Source organism: Callorhinus ursinus, unplaced genomic scaffold (genome assembly GCF_003265705.2).
Source record: "Callorhinus ursinus isolate GAN/ISIS: 27379988/994484 unplaced genomic scaffold, GSC_fseal_2.0 scaffold14, whole genome shotgun sequence".
NCBI lineage: Eukaryota > Metazoa > Chordata > Mammalia > Carnivora > Otariidae > Callorhinus > Callorhinus ursinus.
In genome coordinates, this window is record NW_027397076.1 from 26,194,070 (window position 1) to 26,212,338 (window position 18,269).

The 18,269-nt window shown below is 35.1% G+C and overlaps 1 protein-coding gene across 3 annotated transcripts in view; it reads right to left on the minus strand.

Annotated features, from left to right (window-relative positions):
• Nucleotides 1-2,947: 2,947 nt before the first annotated feature.
• The window catches only part of PTPRQ (protein tyrosine phosphatase receptor type Q), a 219,885-nt gene continuing 204,563 nt past the window's right edge, over nt 2,948-18,269 (minus strand). For all 3 annotated transcript variants that reach the window (XM_073900607.1, XM_073900608.1, XM_073900609.1), the window contains 6 exons: nt 14,404-14,538; nt 14,083-14,208; nt 13,583-13,731; nt 9,794-9,929; nt 4,669-4,792; nt 2,948-4,424 (listed from right to left, as the gene is read on the minus strand). In XM_073900607.1, the coding sequence (XP_073756708.1) occupies nt 4,387-4,424; nt 4,669-4,792; nt 9,794-9,929; nt 13,583-13,731; nt 14,083-14,208; nt 14,404-14,538 (708 nt within the window). In that variant the 3' untranslated portion in view covers nt 2,948-4,386. The remainder of the gene's footprint in view (nt 4,425-4,668; nt 4,793-9,793; nt 9,930-13,582; nt 13,732-14,082; nt 14,209-14,403; nt 14,539-18,269) is intronic.

Below are 18,269 nucleotides of genomic sequence, written 5' to 3' on the forward strand. Positions count from 1 at the left end.
CAATATGATGAGAACTGATATCTTAGCAAATTGAGTTTTTGAGTTCATGGACATGCTTTTAAAAAATAATTTGAATATTCTTTAATTCTTCTCATCAGTATCATTTCTGGTATACAGATCCTGTACATACTTTTTAAATTTATTCTTAAGCATGTTTATAGATGCTATTGTTAATGGTATTTTTAATTAAATTTTCAGTTGTTCATTGATCATATGTAGAAATAAAATTGATTTTTGTATCTTGATCTTATATCCTGTAACCTTTTTAAAGCTACTTATCATACTTAGCGGCTTTTTAAAAATAGATTTCTCAAGGATTTCCTCACACATGATTATACCTTCTACTCACATAGACAGTTTTGTTTCTTCCTTTACAAGGCTTATCTCTTGTATTTCTTCTTCTTGCTTATTGTAAAGGCTAGGAACACCTGTACAATGTTGAATAGAAGTTGTGACAGTAGGTATTTTTGCCTTTTTCTTGATCTTGGGGTGAGACCTTCAATATTTCACTATTAAGTATGATAGTAGCTCTAGCTTTTTTGTAGTTGCCCTTAATCAGTTTTAGGAGATACTTTCAGCACTTTGAATATGTCATTGCATTGTCTATTGGCTTACATTATTTCTGAATAGAAGCCAGCATATTTTCTTATCTTTGAACCCCTGAATGGGGTCTCTTATTTTCTTTGTTGCCTTTAAAATTTCTATCTTTATCCTCCACTCTCAGTAACTTGATTATGATATGCAGCTCCCACTCTCACTAAACATGGTCTCTGGCACAGCAATTAAATTTTGATTATATTTACCTGTAATATGGGACCCCACAGATCTTAAAGGATTTTGTAAGGATTACTTGGGATGATGTATATAAAAGTATTCTAAAAAGTTTAAAATTTACTACAATGTCTTTCTAATCCAAGAATATTTTCAGTGAAAATTAAAATAGAAACATAGTATTGTTAACAGAATAATGAATGTTGTTACCTTGTATTAAGTTACAGTTTTGTTTTCAAATGACTGTATTGCAGACACTGATTCATAATATCCAGTTGAAACGTCCAAAATCAAAATTTCTTTACTTGTTTTCCAAATCACAGTTTATGTTATTTGTGCACATGTCTATTCATTTTAGTCCTTTAGAAATTCCTTGAGAATGCTCAAATCATTCATAAAAAAACATCAGTTGTCTTATTTAGCAGAAGTTGATATAACTGCCATAATTCCCAGTAAGTGCATGTGAAACCTACACAGTGTATGACATACAAATATGGCACTAATACCGAAAGTATAATACAACCTAAAAATGAAATGCATTATGTTACTGATAAACATTACACACTGACCAGTCTGGGTAAAGGTTAACTTTGCAGAGTTCATTGTACTTTTATGAAACACTTTCATATGCGCAATCTAATCTATTCCTCAGAACATCTTCATGAGCTGGTAAGTGTAAGACTCCTGCTTCCACACGAAAACTCTATGTATAGTTATTTATGAAGTCATTTAACATGAAATATTACTTGTCCTAAAAAGGCAATCTGTTTTGTCATGATTATGCTTTATAAGCTTCCCCCCCCATATTTTCACTTTCTCATATCATTCAGTTGAGAATTTCAGATCATTCTGTGTTCCAGGCTTCATCAAAAATTTCATGTGAGTTTTCTGAAAGTTGGCATGAAAATGGACTTGCCACAATAATGTCATGGACTTGGAGGATGCATACTTTGCTGAACTTAAATTCCATTTCTAAAATCTAGTGTTTGGTACCAGATGTGGAGAATGAATCACCATCTTTTTTATGAAGAGGGCAAGGTTTAATTAGCCTTTTTCAAAAGACTTATTATACATTTCACCTATAAACTGAAAGAAGAAAATTATGCATTTTAAAGCAGGATGAAAGTAGAGGTGATAGCCACAGCTGCTCTCGTCTCTGGCAAACCATTCTGAGAGGCTCCAGTTTCATTTGGTTCAGATGAAACACATGTTGCTCATTTATTGTACATGTGTTTCAATGTATTTTGACAAATCTGATCTAAAAATGTTACAGATGTTCCTCATTATTCTAATTTGCACTTAGTAGCAACAGACACCTATAGAACGTGTCTATATGCCAGCTGTTTCACAATATAATTAAGAGAAAATTTAGCTATCATTAATATATGTGTTTCAATTCAATTTTAGGTATAGTTTTGTGATATAGCTAGTGAGTGATACACTTTCAACAGGTGTTCTAATTTTTTTCTGTGAATGAAGACAAAGCTTTTTTTTAAAACAGGTTTCAAATAATTTCAGGTGGACATGAAATTATTCTGATCTTAATGTCTTTTAGAGATTTGCTATTCAATGTATGGCCTGAGATCAGGCAGTGGTATTATAACTTGAGTACTTACTAGAAGTGAAGAATCTCAGGTCCTACCCTAGATCTACTGAAAGAGTCTGCATTTTAACACAATCCCCAGGTGATGTGTATACACATTAGAGTTTGACTAGCACTGTTTTAGAAGAGGTCTTACATTAAAACTCTGTTTTGTACACACATATATGCATACACAAATGGGTCAAACCTGCAACTCTATGCTATACACATCTGTTTATACAGATATTGTAAAGAGTGGGCTGGCCTGTAGATTGAACTGTTTATTTTCTTATTATTTAATACATTAAAAAGTAACCTCACCAGTATTTTCCAAAGGCTGTCTTCCATGAATAAAAAACCCATGTTCATAAGTACTGGTGCACCACACTTTTTCATTGACTGATACATGAAGGAAACTGAAGAGCTTCTACTCCAACTTAAATCTTTTAGAATTCTCATTTTTTACTGTTTTCTGTAACTTTCTATAGAATAAAGTTGGTTGTGAACAATAGTGGATTTTATTATTACACTGCTTTGCCATGAAAAAACAAGAAGCAGGACTGCTTATAAGATTAAAGAATTTAATTTCTTGGGAAATAAATTTGATTTTAACATATTTTACTATTGATGGTTACCTTGGGAAATGATTGTATGTTAATTAAATATATCATACTCTAGTACTATATTATACGTATATATAATTTACTGCATTGTATTATTTAAGGTAATTATCAGTTATATCTCAATATGTGATATAAAATAAAATTTATACTTAAAAGGACCTCTCAATCATGCTGCAAAGTAACTCAATTCCTTAAAATTTAATTTTATTGGCCATCACATTTCCTATATGTATGTGCCAACAGAAATAAGCATAAGGTATAATTCTTATCATAGAAGAAATAGAATAACTGATACTATTTCATTTTATGATCCTTAATTGAAATCTATGACAAAATAATTTCATATAGTTCAAAACTTACTTAGTACATTGTCACTAACAAAAAGGAGGTTGAAAAATGTTAGGAAAAAAATCTCTAATTTCCTACAACCTGGTTAATCCCTTTTTTTGCAGTTCCACCAGATACACACCTCCATGATCTACTTGGGAGATGAAAAAAGATCCTTTTATGTAATCTATTCAGAAATTTCTGTTGGTACCACAGCAGCGTATCATTAGTTTACCAGCTTGCCATACATCATACATTTCTGCCCAAGAGACCTTCCAAAACTATCAATATTAGGTTGCACAGACATCTAATAGGCAAATACTCTGATACATTTAACCATGTATTAAATGATACAGCATAGTGGTACAACTCGTCCTGAAAAAGGTACGAATGTAGACAGTACAAAGTACTCTACAGCTCCCTATGAGCAATTGCACTGTTTCATTTTTCTTTTTGTTTTTCAAACTAAAGATCACAAAGCAACTTACATAGCCCTAAGTGTCCCTGAAGAGCTACTGTGTGTTGTATAAAGGCTGAGTAATCCCGGCAGTGTCAAGGGGTTACTGTTCAGCTGTTGGAGATCACGAGATGATATCTCAGCACTCATAAAACAGAGGATTCAAAACCCAGGGGTGTACACGGAAGTACAGAGCATTAGGACAGTCCTGGAAGTTATCCACAAGGAACATTAACACCCTGGAGGCCAAAATAACACGACCGAATCAACATTTACAATTCTTGTTCAAGATTCAATCCAATATGTGGGGAAAATTTACCTGGAAACATTCATGCTAATCTAATGATCATTTTCTATTTGGCTCATTCCAAAAATATGGAAGACTTCAAAAATCTCTGGGATCTCTTTTCTTAAACATTTTCAATGTGTATTCTGTACAAAACGACTATCCTGAATTAGCTATTTCCTAGAACTATTCCTAAAATGTCAATCCATTTAGTAAGGCACAGTAACAGAAACATAGACCTTTCTTTAAGGTTATGCATTTCAATTCAGAAGAATGAGGGGGAAATTTTGGCCCCCGGGGTTTGAAAATATCTTCCGGTTGTAATCTTTGGTCTGGATATTTACATGGTGGTCTCTTCCCATTCAAGCTCAACATCACCTATAACATAAAGTAACATGTCACAAGAGAGAACTGAAATTACCAGTTCAAAAGATTTAAATGTTTCATGGTGGCAAAAACAGAGTGCAGATACAGAGGCTATTACCCTAACTTGGATTAGAGAAGAATAATAAAAATTTGTTATGTGCATTAACCAAGCTTCTAAAACATTTTTATCATGTGGTTATTATTAAATCAATGCTCCTGGTACACTAGTAAATTGGTACACGTTGCCTCTGTTTACCTTCCATGGCATCCAAAGAGTCCATCTTCTGAAGTGCTGAATAGTTAACAAAACAGATGGGCTGATTACTTCCTTTACTTGATAAGAGATCCAGAATGCATTGGTATAAAAAAATATACTGTGCCTAGACACCAAAGAAAAAGCGTTAAATAAATGGGTGGGGTGGATTTTTAAAAAATTATTTCAAAAGATTATTTTTCTTATAAAGGGAGCTATACTGTCACAGTGAAAAGTAATGCTAAATTTAAAAATGTTAGATAGCTAAGCGAGAAGCACAGAATTTACCATGTATATAAATGATTTTGTACCATCTCAAACATCAGGTTTTCTAAATTCCTATGGCTTCCTCTAGCTTCAAGTTTTTTTTTTTTTAATACTTAGCATTAAACCCCATGCTACTTTGTTCTTGCTTGCTGTGATTATAAAAATGTGGCAAATTAGGTTATTTAAATCTGTCTATGAATTTCCTTTTTCCTGTTAGGTCTAAATGAGTAATTTTCCTTATAAATAGCTATCTTGTTAGAATGATTAGAATGGCTATTGGAATGCAGATGATACATTTGCTTTCACTATCTGTGAGTAAACATATCTATACACCACCAACACATTTAAAATATGTTCGACAATTCTGTTAATCACCTGACATTTGGCCTACTTAATGTCAAGTATCTGGTCTTTATTTGTAAGTACAAGGCAGTTGATCACTGAAATATCCAAACACCCATTTCCTGGACAAGGACTCTTAACATTTCATCTGAATGTTTAAGCTAAATTTAGTACCATCTAGGTTCTTTAAGTTTTTTCAAATAACCTGTTAGCATTTCTGAGTTTGGACTTTCCCACAGGTACTTAAGGTTAAGTCATAGAAAATCACCCTCCTTTTTACACAGGAAACATAACTGATGTTAAAGGAACATACTCAAATATTTATGCTCTATATTACATATTATTATATACATATGTATATTGACAATTAATTTAAATAGGATGTCCTCTAAAGTGACCATCTTGAGAGCTATATATTCATATCTATTGCTACTGTATCTCAAACCCTTTTTGGGACTCCTCTACTGAAACTGGCTTCAGAAACTGTTGGTCATTATTATGAGTATTTATTTCTTCAAGAATTACAAAATGCTTCCACAAACATCTCCTCAGCAGAGTGTCAGTTCTGGGAGGGCAGAACTCTGTCACATTCACTGCTCTATTCCCATTACCTGTAATAGCGCCTGGCATGTAGTACTTATGTAACAAATGTTTGTTGACTCAGTATCATTTAATTCTCACAAGTAGCCAACCTTTACCATTTAAGGAAGGATTTCATTTGGAGAACATTCAGAAGTCATTAGGGATTAAATTTTGTCATTGAGTGGATGATCAAGTTACATGATCCAATTTTGGGAAGAAAGGAAGTGTCGTTATACAGTAATGAAAATCCCATTGAAATTGCTAGTAAACTACTTCTCAAGGTAATTCTAAAAAAGTGTTTCTCAAATATATGTCACACAATGAATAACATTATTGGCAGAAATATATGGACCCGATATAATTTCTTTAAAAACAATAATCATTTGAATTGATGAGTTTGGGTAGTTTTTACAAATCACATGTGAATTTGAAGTCACATTTGATATGTGAAGCTTCAGACTGTCCGATCTCATTTTCTCCACTGGAAAGAATGATGGGTGCAAACTCGGCCAGCAGGCCAGGCTGGGCTCCACAGGGAAGGACTATATTTTCCAAGATCCCTCTGTCATGGTGTGTTACTGCCAAAGAGGCAGTGGAGGGCTCAGTTCCAGTTCCTGCTTTAGATAATCACCATACCTTAAGAATGAAACTTGGCTGATGTTTAGCTTCCTCATCCGGGAGATCATAACGCCTATGTTGTGATATTTAAAGAACTTACTATATGTAAAGTGCCTGGCAAAAAACTAGGCAACCCAAGTATATTAGTTTTTTTTTTTTTCTTCTACCCTAAGACTTCACATCAGTAAATTTCTAGGAAAACCAGAGCAGGAAAGGGACTCATCCAGATCAACCTTTATTTGAGGGACTGATAGCAGCTCAGGATGTTATCTCACTGAGGACTATTCTCTCAGAAAGTTCTGGAAGCTGCTATGAACTGTTTTTTGGTAGACAGTGAAAGAGCTCAAAGCTCTCTCCTGGGTCTGGGCTATGTCCCCAGAGCAGCCTTTTAGGGGTAATATATTCTGAGGTTCCCACCTCCCCACCCCTGCCCATGGCTACTGTAGGATGTGCTGAGACAGAATTCTTCATCGAAACTGCAATCATTCCCAAGTGCAACAGAGGAGAATAAGAAACCACTCTTGTGCAAGGCAATACTGGTTTGTAATGGCTGGAGCCAAGACTGTGGTCATTTTCCTTTTTCTCATCAGAGAGAAAAGATGGTAAAGAGCAAAACTTCTGGGAAGGAAGTCAGGTGAAAGAGAGCTTCTGAGTACCAGCTATCAGCAAGGAGGGAATCCAGCAGAATTCTGTCAGACATTTACTACATGCTGGGCATTGACTGCATGTTTGGTGCTTTAGATAGTTTCTCTTATTTAATACTGACCATAAGTGTGTGAGAAGTATAACATGGCTATTTTACAAAAGAGAAATAGCTCAAAGGGGCTAATTAAACAAGTCACAGAGCCAGCAGTTAATAAAGTAGCTGAGCTGAAATTGTAACTCAGTTCTCTGACTTCAAAATTCACGCTCTTTCCATTCCCTTACCCAACTGTAACATATTGCTCGGGCTGGTTAAACAAGCATAATGTATGAAGTTTAGAGCATATATTGCATACTAAATTGTGTGAAATTATTAACAGGCATTCCTGAACATACTCTTTATAAAGTTCAGTTCCACAAAATTATAGAGCGTGGCAAAATATTTTCAACTTTTACTACGTGAAGAGTAACTCTAGTTTCTAGAAGGAAACAAGATCCTGATCTGGCCCACCCTCTATCCTATCTAAAAGAGCCAACCAATCTTGATCAATGTCAAGAACACTGAGCACCTGTGCACATGTGTAATCTAGGGACATGGGAGGAAAATGTTAGCTTTCTGTTTATTCTTATTATTAACAAAAATAAGAAAGAATTGGGGTATTAATAATGGTTAATAGTTGGATTGATATTGGAACCCTTATAATTGAGAACAAGCTACCTAATTTGTGGGCCCACTGCAAAATGAAAATGAGTGTTTCCTCCATCAAAAATTATCAAAGATTTTCAAGATAGTGACAGCAAACACTAAAGCGCAGTGCCCTTTTGAGTATGGGGCCCTGTGACATTGCACAGGCTGCACACCCAGAAGTCAAGCCTGGTCACAAGTTATGTTCTATTTCTGAAGTATCCCAAGGGAAGAGTGATTCTTCACGCCTTTGTTCCCCTTTAGCATATAGGGTAATGCATATGGATTACATAGCCTAGTTTTATCTAACCATCACAAAACTGCAGTGGCTTAAAAAGATTCCTACAAAGAGACCATAGATTGAAGGTAATATTTATCACGTAAGCCCAAATGAATGACAAGGAAACGGCAGGGCTGATGTTCTTTGTGCTTCTAGAATAAACTTATAGCCATCCTATGAGGTAAAAAGAACAATAATGTAAGGAAATCTGACAAAAAGCTAAATAACTTTTTTAAAAATTATAAATAATTTAGAATATATATTTAAAATCACTATTGAAACAGAATTACCCTGTGCTATGTATCACTATCTTAATGATAGTATGAAGGCATCACAATTAGTAAGATTTCAAAATATTTCTTATTTGATCTTTATCTCATGTTTTCTATTTCTCATTGTGTATATATTTTATAATTTACCTAATTGTTCAATCTACATTTAAAAAATAAATATGGAGTTATTGGAGTTGAATGCTCAAACATTCTTCCTGAAAGGGTTGTGCAGTCCACAAAGTTTAGATGTCTCTGGTCTAGAGCAGCATCTTCCTAAGAACATTAATGTTCCCCTACATGGCATTATAGATTCTGGGTCAAAAGAAGTTCAGGGATTTCACAATCATGTAATTTTGGGAAATGATGCTCACAAGGGCTCTGGATTTATAACTCTCAATGTACACTTGCATAGAGGCTTTAAGAAATTCTAAGATCAGTTTAACTTCTTTTCAAACTTATTTTTAGCAAAGAACCTATTTTCTCACACCTTTAACAACTCTAATGCTATATGAGTTTTCTAGTAGGTATTGTGGAAAACACTATTACAGCAGATCCATATATTTACTGTGAGAAAATTTCCATTTGAAGAGTATAGAAATATCAATCCAAATATACAGAGAGAAACATCTTACATATTATAGTTAGACACTCTTGGGTTTGAATTTTGGTTCTCAAACATTAATTGTATAACCTTGAAATATCACTTAAATTCTCTGAATGGAACATCTGCTTCTTTATTTGTAAAGCAAAGCTAATAATACCTAGTCTGGTGATTAGTTTTATTGATACTGCTTTACAAACAAAGGATTAAATAAGATAACATATATAAAGGATTATTATAGAAGATGGAACTCACTAGACACTCAATGTAAGGTTTTTAGTCTCATTACCATTATACTATATGATTTTTTTAATGAAGAAAAATCTCTATATTTTATAAATGTTTTTGCCTTTAAACCAAAACAACGAAACAAAAAACTCCCAGGGAGTTAGTTGATAAGATGCTATGACAATTGTTATTAGTATATAACAGGGATAAATATGGACAAGAGAAATACATAGAACCCCATAACAGTCAATATTTTAAACTTTTCCAAATATAACATTCAGCATGTTTATAAAAGAAATTGATTTGATGCATTTCCTGAGCTTCCCAAATTTGCTAAACACTAAAGACATCAATTTCTGAAATACTTTCTATATGCCTATCAGTATAAACGAGCTAGGATGAGCAGTCAGTAACAGTGCTGAGGGGTGACTGTGCCTTGTGGAATGCCCTTGCCAAACCCCTTCCCCTCTAGGAGGTTTATCATGTCGAAAAAGAGGGTGTCTGCTCTGCAAATAAAATTTCAAGTCCATGCCCAACCAGACTGCTGCCATTAAGAGACTCCCTTGTAGAAATTCCAGAGCTGACATTGCACAAGATGTTAGATATCTTACCAGGTTCTGGACCATGCACATTCTTTCACTTCTCAGTTCAGCTACTAATCCATATATATCCACAAAATCGTGGTCATTTATATGTTGTGTTAAGTGGTCCAGAGCAATAAAAACTCCAGTTCTTCCAACTCCAGCACTGTAGGAAGAGTAAAATTACATGAATGTTTTTCAGCAAAAGTCTGTTTATGTTGATAGTGATGAAGAAAGTGAACTATGGTAGTAAAAAATTCCAAACAGGTCCTTTTCTTATTTGGAAGAAATTTTTTTTGCAGTGTCTTTAGATTTGTATTGTTACTAAGACTGTTTAGATAGATCAAGATGATTAACATTAGCCCTCTATCAAATGTTTGAGGTTTTGTTTTGTTTGTTTTTTACCAGTTGAACTTTCCCTCTTCTTTCATAATATTATAAGGGGTGTAGTTGGAGAAGTATAGAGAAGAATTTTAAAATAATTGTTGAAAATTCTTGGGGTGTCTGGGTGGCTCAGTCAGTTAAGTGTCTGTCTTTGGCTTAGGTCATGATCCCAGGGTCTTGGTTCCCTGTTCGCCAGGGAGTCTGCTTGTCCCTCTCCCTCTGCCCCTCCCCCCCAGCTCATGTTCTCTCTCTCTCGCTCTCTCTCAAATAAATAAAATCTTTTTAAAAATTGTTGAGAATTCTTAACACCAGAAACTTTGTACTGAACATATTTTTGATTACCGATAGAAATGCTAAACATTAAAAACATCCACTATTTAGCCCTATAGCATTTTCTCTGTATTTATTGGCAATCTCTCATGTGTTCTTTTCACTTTCTTTTCTTAGATTTTTTTTTTACTTCTTATAGATAATAAAATTGAAAAGCTATTTCCTTTTAAGAAATTAGTTTAATACCCAGAGACAGGTATGTGCTCCATAGAAACTGTGAATTGATAAACTTGACAAGATTTATGCAGAAATTCCCATTAGAAGGACAAGAATCTTGGTATTTGAATGGCTAACCTAGGAAGGAAATATAAAAAGAACAACAAAAGACATGTGGAAGGTTACTTAGTCTTACAAATGTTACTTTGAACAACATAAAAGTGCCATTTTTGTAGGTAAGAAATACCTCAGCAATATCCCGTGGTTCAACCATATAAGAAAGAATGAGCATTACAAAATAAATTCGATTTTGGCAACACATATACACATATGTTGAACAGTGTAATCTGTCATGACATCAGTAAATATACCTTGAGTGTCAGACCCTGTAATAGGCATCTGGGGTACAGCTGTGAACAACAATACAAGGTCCTTGCACTTATGGAGCTTACTCTCTAGAGGACAGAGAAGGACAGTACACAACTAAGCAAACATGCATAGCATGTGCCCGGCGGTAATAAGTGCTATGAAGAAAGATAAATCAGGTTAAGGAGACGGCGTCTCTGATTATGTAATATTTGAAAAGAAACTTGCATGAGGGAGCACAGTGTGGGTATTCGGAGGGGCGTGCACTGCAGCCCGAGGGAGTGGGGGGAGAAGAGATTTGAGTGGCGCATGTTCTGTGTGTTGGAAGAAGAGCCAGGAGCCCAGGGTGGGGAGAATGCAGTGGGGAGGTGAGAGGGGTGAGACATCAGAGTGTCTGCTGCAGGGCTGCCCTGGAAGGTGAGAGGAAGAGCAGAGTCAAGGATGCCTCCAGGGTTTGGGCGCCACACCGAAGGGATCTGCCTTTTACCAAGACGGGGGATGAGAAGGAGGAGTGAGTTTGGAGATTGAATCAAGCGTTCTGTTTTAGACAAATCAATTTTTCAGAGTTTTGTGGCCACCCAGGTTGTCACATCGAATTGGCAGTTAAATGTGTATCTGAGTTGCGGTGAGAAGTCGGAGTTAGAGATAAACATTTAGTAGACAGTTTTCAATGATACCGAAAGAGAATTATTAATATGAACATACTCTTTTCTGAACTCTTTTAACTATTTCAATCACAAAGAAGGAGATTCCCTCTCTCTTTTATTATGGATTAAAGTATAGTTGACACACAATGTGACATTAGTTTCAGGTGCACAACACAGTGATTTAGTACGTTTACATGTTAATGCTGTTTACTCCAGTGTAGCTACTATCTGTTCTCTGCTCTGTTTGAGGCTACAGGGGTAATATTAGGTACTTTTCTAACAGACTTTAGTGTCAGTGGCAGTGTAGATGCAAGATACAGAGAAGCTGAAGGCAGCTACTTTCCATTAAAGGTTTGAATAATCAATGACCCAGCTTAAAAGCAATCATCGACTTTAGAAGAAAACTGTTACTCTATGTACACTATATACTATTCTGTTGAAAATGCTATGTATAGGGAGGGGGAAATGGAATTGGGAGGGCAAAAATGACACTTATTTTTTGTTCTAAATGCTTTTTAAATCTAAGCACTATTTAGATATTTTATAATGAGCAAGCATTTATGTATTACCCTTATAATTTAAAAAAAATCCTCAATATTCCCAGAAAATATATAATCGTTTAAATTACATAGTGAATTTTTTCCTCTAAATAAGAGTAAAAATTTGGATGGATTGATATTTTCTTGCATCATTAACCAGATTAATTATAGTATATACCTGTTAGAAAAATTATCAATTAATTATTGGAATTATTACAATTAATAATGTATTAATTATTAATGTGACTAAGATACTGTTACTTAATTTTTTTTATTGTAGTAGAGGATAGATAACATAAAATTTACCATTTTAAGCATTCTTAAGTACACAACTCAGTCGGTGTTAAGCACATTCACAATGCTGTGTAACTGTCACCACCATCCATTTCCAGAACTTTTTCATCATCCCAAACAGATGTTCTCATTAAACAACTAATGAGACAATGTACCCATTAAATAATAACCACCCTTCTCTCTCTCCCTTGAGTCCCTGGTAACCACAATTCTACTTTCTGTCTCTATGAATTTACCCATTCTAGGTATCTCATGTAAGCAAAATCATAAAATAGTGTATTATTACCTACTTTTTTCTCTAATTTACAAACCAATTGTTGAAGAGACTCAGGTTGAGACTTATTTAGATTTATTATGTTAGAAAACAATCAAATCCACCTGTCCAGAAAAAATTCTGAATTCTAAACAACCTTGAGTTTTATTTCTTAGAGTGTTAAATGCCAATGAAAATAAAGCAGAGAAAAACTTCAATTTATAGTTTTATTCTCTTAACCACGTTCAAAGAGCTAGTCAAAGGACAACGTGTGTAGCTGAAGTTTGTAAAAAACTGTCATACTTGGGTTGGTCACTTAATTTGATCTTTATTATAAAGTTCATTTTCTTTTATTCTTTACAACTCAAATCTAAAAATTTGCTTTTATGAAAAAAATTTAAATTATGGTAGTAGACTAATGCCAATTGTAATAATAAAGGATCGGATGTTTATTTGTAAAAATTCTTAAAATCCTACACACACACACACACACACACACACACACACACCTATCAATGAGGGGCCACGATTAAAAAAAAAAAAAATTAAAGACTTTCCTCTGAGAGGCATAATCCAGTCAAGAGTTCAGGAAGATTCCCTTACCAGTAAGATACTTTCCCTTGCTTTAAGACACCTTCACTACTCATTTTATTTTTGCCATCTAACCTCTTAAAAAGCTAAAATTTGTTCCATTATGACCTGTAAAACATCTGAAAACTGGAAATTGGAGTGAAGCTACATTAACATCCTGCCAGAAAATAATCAACAGTATCATGATAATAAAAAGACCACACTGACTTTAAAGACCATTTCTAGTGTTCATATAAGGTTCTGAAAGTCTCTTCCTTACCTGCAGTGAACAATCATGGGTGTGGAGTCATGTGCTCTGCTTGCTCGAACCAATTTTACAAAGTGAACTAGAGGGGCACTGTTTTCCGGGACCCCATGCTCAGGCCAAGCAGTAAAGTTACACTGTCGAACAGTCATGTAATCTCCATGCTAGGTAACATGACAGATTAAAGAAGCATGATACGATTATTAAAGTACCACAATAAAGGTGTAAGGCAGCTGATGTCCTATCTTTTGAAGGTGCTCTTTTAAAAATAACTATTTACCAAACAGGAGAAACTATGTTTTTCATGATTTCCTGCAAGATAGATCTTCTATTATAGCTACAATAAAGCAAATTGCCTTCCAGTATGAATGGAAACAATAAAAAAGCTTGCAAAGAGATGTTAATATAGAGTGTTTATATTGCTGCAAGGGACAGTTCTAGAAATTAATTTTACTTTTAGACATTTAGAGCATTCATATTTACTATTGTTTTCCCCTCCCTTGCCTTTTTTTTACCCTTTCAATTTTCAGATCCCTGATGGTCCAATCTATTTGAACATCCTCCATTAGCTTCGTAATCACTATATCTCCAAAGACGGTAACTGGTTTGTTGTCCTCTGGCCAATACTGATGGCATCTGATCTGTATTCAGAGAACATCAACAGTCTTAAAAACCATTGTTATATTGATCTATATATCACAGTTATTGCTACTAAGTTAAAACTGCCTTATAGATGTCCACATTATTGATGACTCACAGTATTAGCTGAAATTGTCACACATATATTAAGACAATTGTAAAATAACATCTTGTGAAAAGATTTTCAGATAACTTACCCGCCCTTTTTCAAAACACTGCGTTAGCATTACTAATGTTTTTGCTCTGGTTTCCCACACCATTCTCCAAAAATCCCCAACAGTTCCTGGTAATGGACCTTGAGTGGCAATAAATTCATTTGGACATAAGTAGCCCTAAAAGGATATAATTGCAACATTAAATCAACATTTACATATACAGTATTTTTTTAGTTTTTGAGCAACAGATAAAAATATACTAGTTGTAAAATATATAATACAATGTGGAATTCACCCACAATCTCACTATCCAGAATGAAGTACCATTAATCTTTTGGTGATTTCTTTCAGTATTAAAATATGTACATTTCTCCATTGAAATAATATTTATGAGTTTCTACTGTGTGCCAGGCACTGTCCTAGGAATTGGGGATTCATCACTGACAAAAGACACTAAAATTCCCATTCTTGTTTATTTTATGTTCTTTAGATTTATATAAATTAATATATTGATATTTATTTATTATATATTGGGGAGATAGACATTAAGTCCATTAAGTCTGTTAAATAAGCAAATTACATAGAACTTTTAAAAATGGTAAGTGCTATGTGAGAGGGCTTTAGAAAATAGAATGTTCAGAAAAGAGTCACTGGTGATATCTTAGGAAAGCCTTGAAGAAGTAAGAGAGTGAGCTCTGTAGGATTTGGGGGCAAGTGTTCCTGGTAGAAAGTCAAGTGTAACAACATTAAAGGAAAAATGTGTCTAGAATTTTCTATGAACACCAAATGGTTAGAGTGGAGCAAACGAGGAGGGGAGTGTCATAGAAGATGACATAAGAATGAACAGAGGAGGGAGGGTTAGGGTGCTTTAGGTCCCAGGAGGTAATTACAAGATTTTGGTTTTTACTTGGGATGATCTAGAAACCTGTTGAAAGGTTTTGAACATATAGAGTATATGGTTTAACAATTTTACTCTGATTTCTGTAAGAAGACCAGCCTTTTAACCAGGGTTAAAAGGTGAAAGGAGGAGAATAGCTCGAAGGTTTTTGCAATGATCAAACCAAGGGGGTAGTTTGGGTGATAATAGGTGGATGGTGATAGATGTATTTTGAAGACAGAGTCAATAAAATTTGTTGATGGATTGGATATTGGGTATAAGAATCAGTAAAAATTTCAAAGGAAGATTGGGAAGACTTCGGGATATGCAGGTTTGAAGGGAAAATTAGGAATTCATTATGGACCTATTAAACTTGAAATCCTTGTTAGATATTCAAGTGGGAATATCGTGAAGGCAATTGGGTATATGAGTTTGGAATTCAGGAAGAAATCCAAACTGGAAACATAAATTTGAAACTAATCATCACACAGATCTCAGTTAAAACACGAGAATGGATGAAATTATCAAGGAAATTAATTTGGAAAGAAACAGTAAATTCAAGGATTGGGCTCTAGATAATTCAAGGGTTTGGTTGTGGAGGAGAGGAGAAAACAGAAAACCAAAGGGAACTGAGATGAAAGAGTCAAAGCTGTAGATGGAAAACTGAGAGAATGATGTCCTGGATGCAAAATGAAGAAAGTGTTTCAAGGATGAGGACAATTAACAGGAATCAATTTATAAAATGTTTCTCCTGGTCATCTGCATTTCCCTTTCTCAGGGACTAAATGTCCTATGGTACTATAATATTCTATCAATGTGGGAACGATTCTGATACTTCTGATGCTATTACAGCTCATTTGCATCATGGCCTTTAATCTTTAATTTCTTTTTTTTATTTAAAGATTTTATTTATTTATTTGACAGAGAGAGACACAGAGAGAGAGGGAACACAAGCAGGGGGAGTGGGAGAGGGAGAAGCAGGCTCCTGGCTGAGCAGGGAGCCCAATGCAGGGCTCGATCCCAGGACCCTTGGACCATGACCTGAGCCGAAGGCAGACACTTAACGATTGAGCCACCCAGGCACCCCTAATCTTTAATTTTTAATTATGGTAAAAATCTCTCAGGTTAAAGTAGTTTCAGGCATCTCAAGTAGAGATAATTATGAGGGTTTGGTGCCTTTCTCTTGTCCCATTTGCATAATGTTTTTATTGTTAATTCTCTTGAAAACCTTTCTAAACTCATTTGTAAAGTTAGTGGCTGTTTACAAGGATGCAGTATCTCTTTCTCTCCCTACCGCTCTCCCACAGTCCATCCATCATCAAAATGTTCCAAGCTCCCTGTGAGTCCTAGCTACGGGAGCACAATTCACAAGGACAGCCACAGGCAGAGAGATAAAGATGTATTAATCTAGTTGCAGACCCTGGCCTGGAGTTTCCCAATCTTAAAGGATATCCCACAGATGTACTTAAAGTACATCACTTCTCCCTTTTCCTTTCCCCAGACTTGAGTTCTTTGGCTTTTCCATCTGAAGACTAGTTATTTTGTTTTCTTCCCTACCTCCCATTATAGTTTTCCTCCCTTCTTCCTCTAGCACCCGGAGATGTTCCATTTGTAGATGGCCTCTGTCTTTTGCTCCTGGAACAAGTGTTCATGAACTTTCCATGGCACCTCAAATGGAGGTGCCATGGAAAAAAACTGGGAAGGCAGAGGGAATTGATGCATCAGACTTTTCTTTCTGAGAAGCCTTCACTCTTCTGAGGGAAGACTGCCTGAATTTGGGGACAGCGAAGTGAGGGCCACTATGGTATCATGGCTTTCCTATTCCCAATCTGTTCCTGGCATTCCAATCCAAGGAGATTTACCCAAGAGCTAAGAGCAACACTATACTTCCATTCCAAATCTGAAATCTGCCTTAACGTAGAGTGCTTTCCATCTGGGCCTGCTTACCATGCAGCTCAGTAATGATTATGCATATCATTACATATGGGTCATAGTGACTCTGTTGTAAGATTTATTGTATTACAACATCACTTGATTATAGCAGGCCATATATATTCAGAATTCTTAGTTTATTGCTCATCCTGCATTATCATCTTCTTATGGCTGTTTCCCGACAACCTATAATATTTAGAGGGAGCACTGGGTGTTCATGAATATTCCTTTGTTCATGTAAATCTATGTGGTTTAGTTACACCCTACTAAAACTGACAGTTTCCTTTCTAATCATATTCATACCCTATACTGTCACCCTATATCTGACTGAACATTAGAGAGAATGTGAGTTATTCTTTTGTACCTATTAGTGAATAAAAATGGTACAAATCAATAGATCACTTATACAACCATTTGCCCTTGCCCTGTTCTATAGTATCACAAAACATATGATCATTAGCACACTGATTAATTTAAATGCATATATGCATCATTCTGTAAATCAAAGTAGAACTTCAACATGCTATAGAGTTTAGGCTGCAATGAAAATTAGTAAGCACAATATTTCACCCAAATCGTTAGAGAAGAATTATATTTTCAAGGGAATCAATCATTTGATAAGTGACTAAAACATGTCACCACAATAGAAAATGTGTGTGGTTTTTCAAAATGGATTTAAAGTTCTTGCATAAAAATAGGCTGGAATTCAAAGAATGCTTTAACTTCTCCAAACCCTCCCTCATTTCCCCTATTAAGAAATCTTAAATTCTCCCTTTAGGTATCCCTTTCACAATAAGACCCACTATATGATTGCAATTTTGGAGTCAATATCAACCAATATAGAATTTAGAAAGAAATGTTCCCCCTTAACAGGGGTCTCAAGGAGATGGGACACGGAACAAGTTACATTAATGGGGAAAGCATCACAGAAGCAGAGTCCCAGTGGGACCAAAGGGCAGGCCTGGGAGTGATGACCTACAAATAAGAAAAGAATATAGGGCTGTGGACACTAGAGGAAACCCTCAAGTGTCTATAGGGTCACCATGATAAGGATGGCTAACTTTGCTATATGTTAGAATTGAAGCCAGTGGGTAAAAAT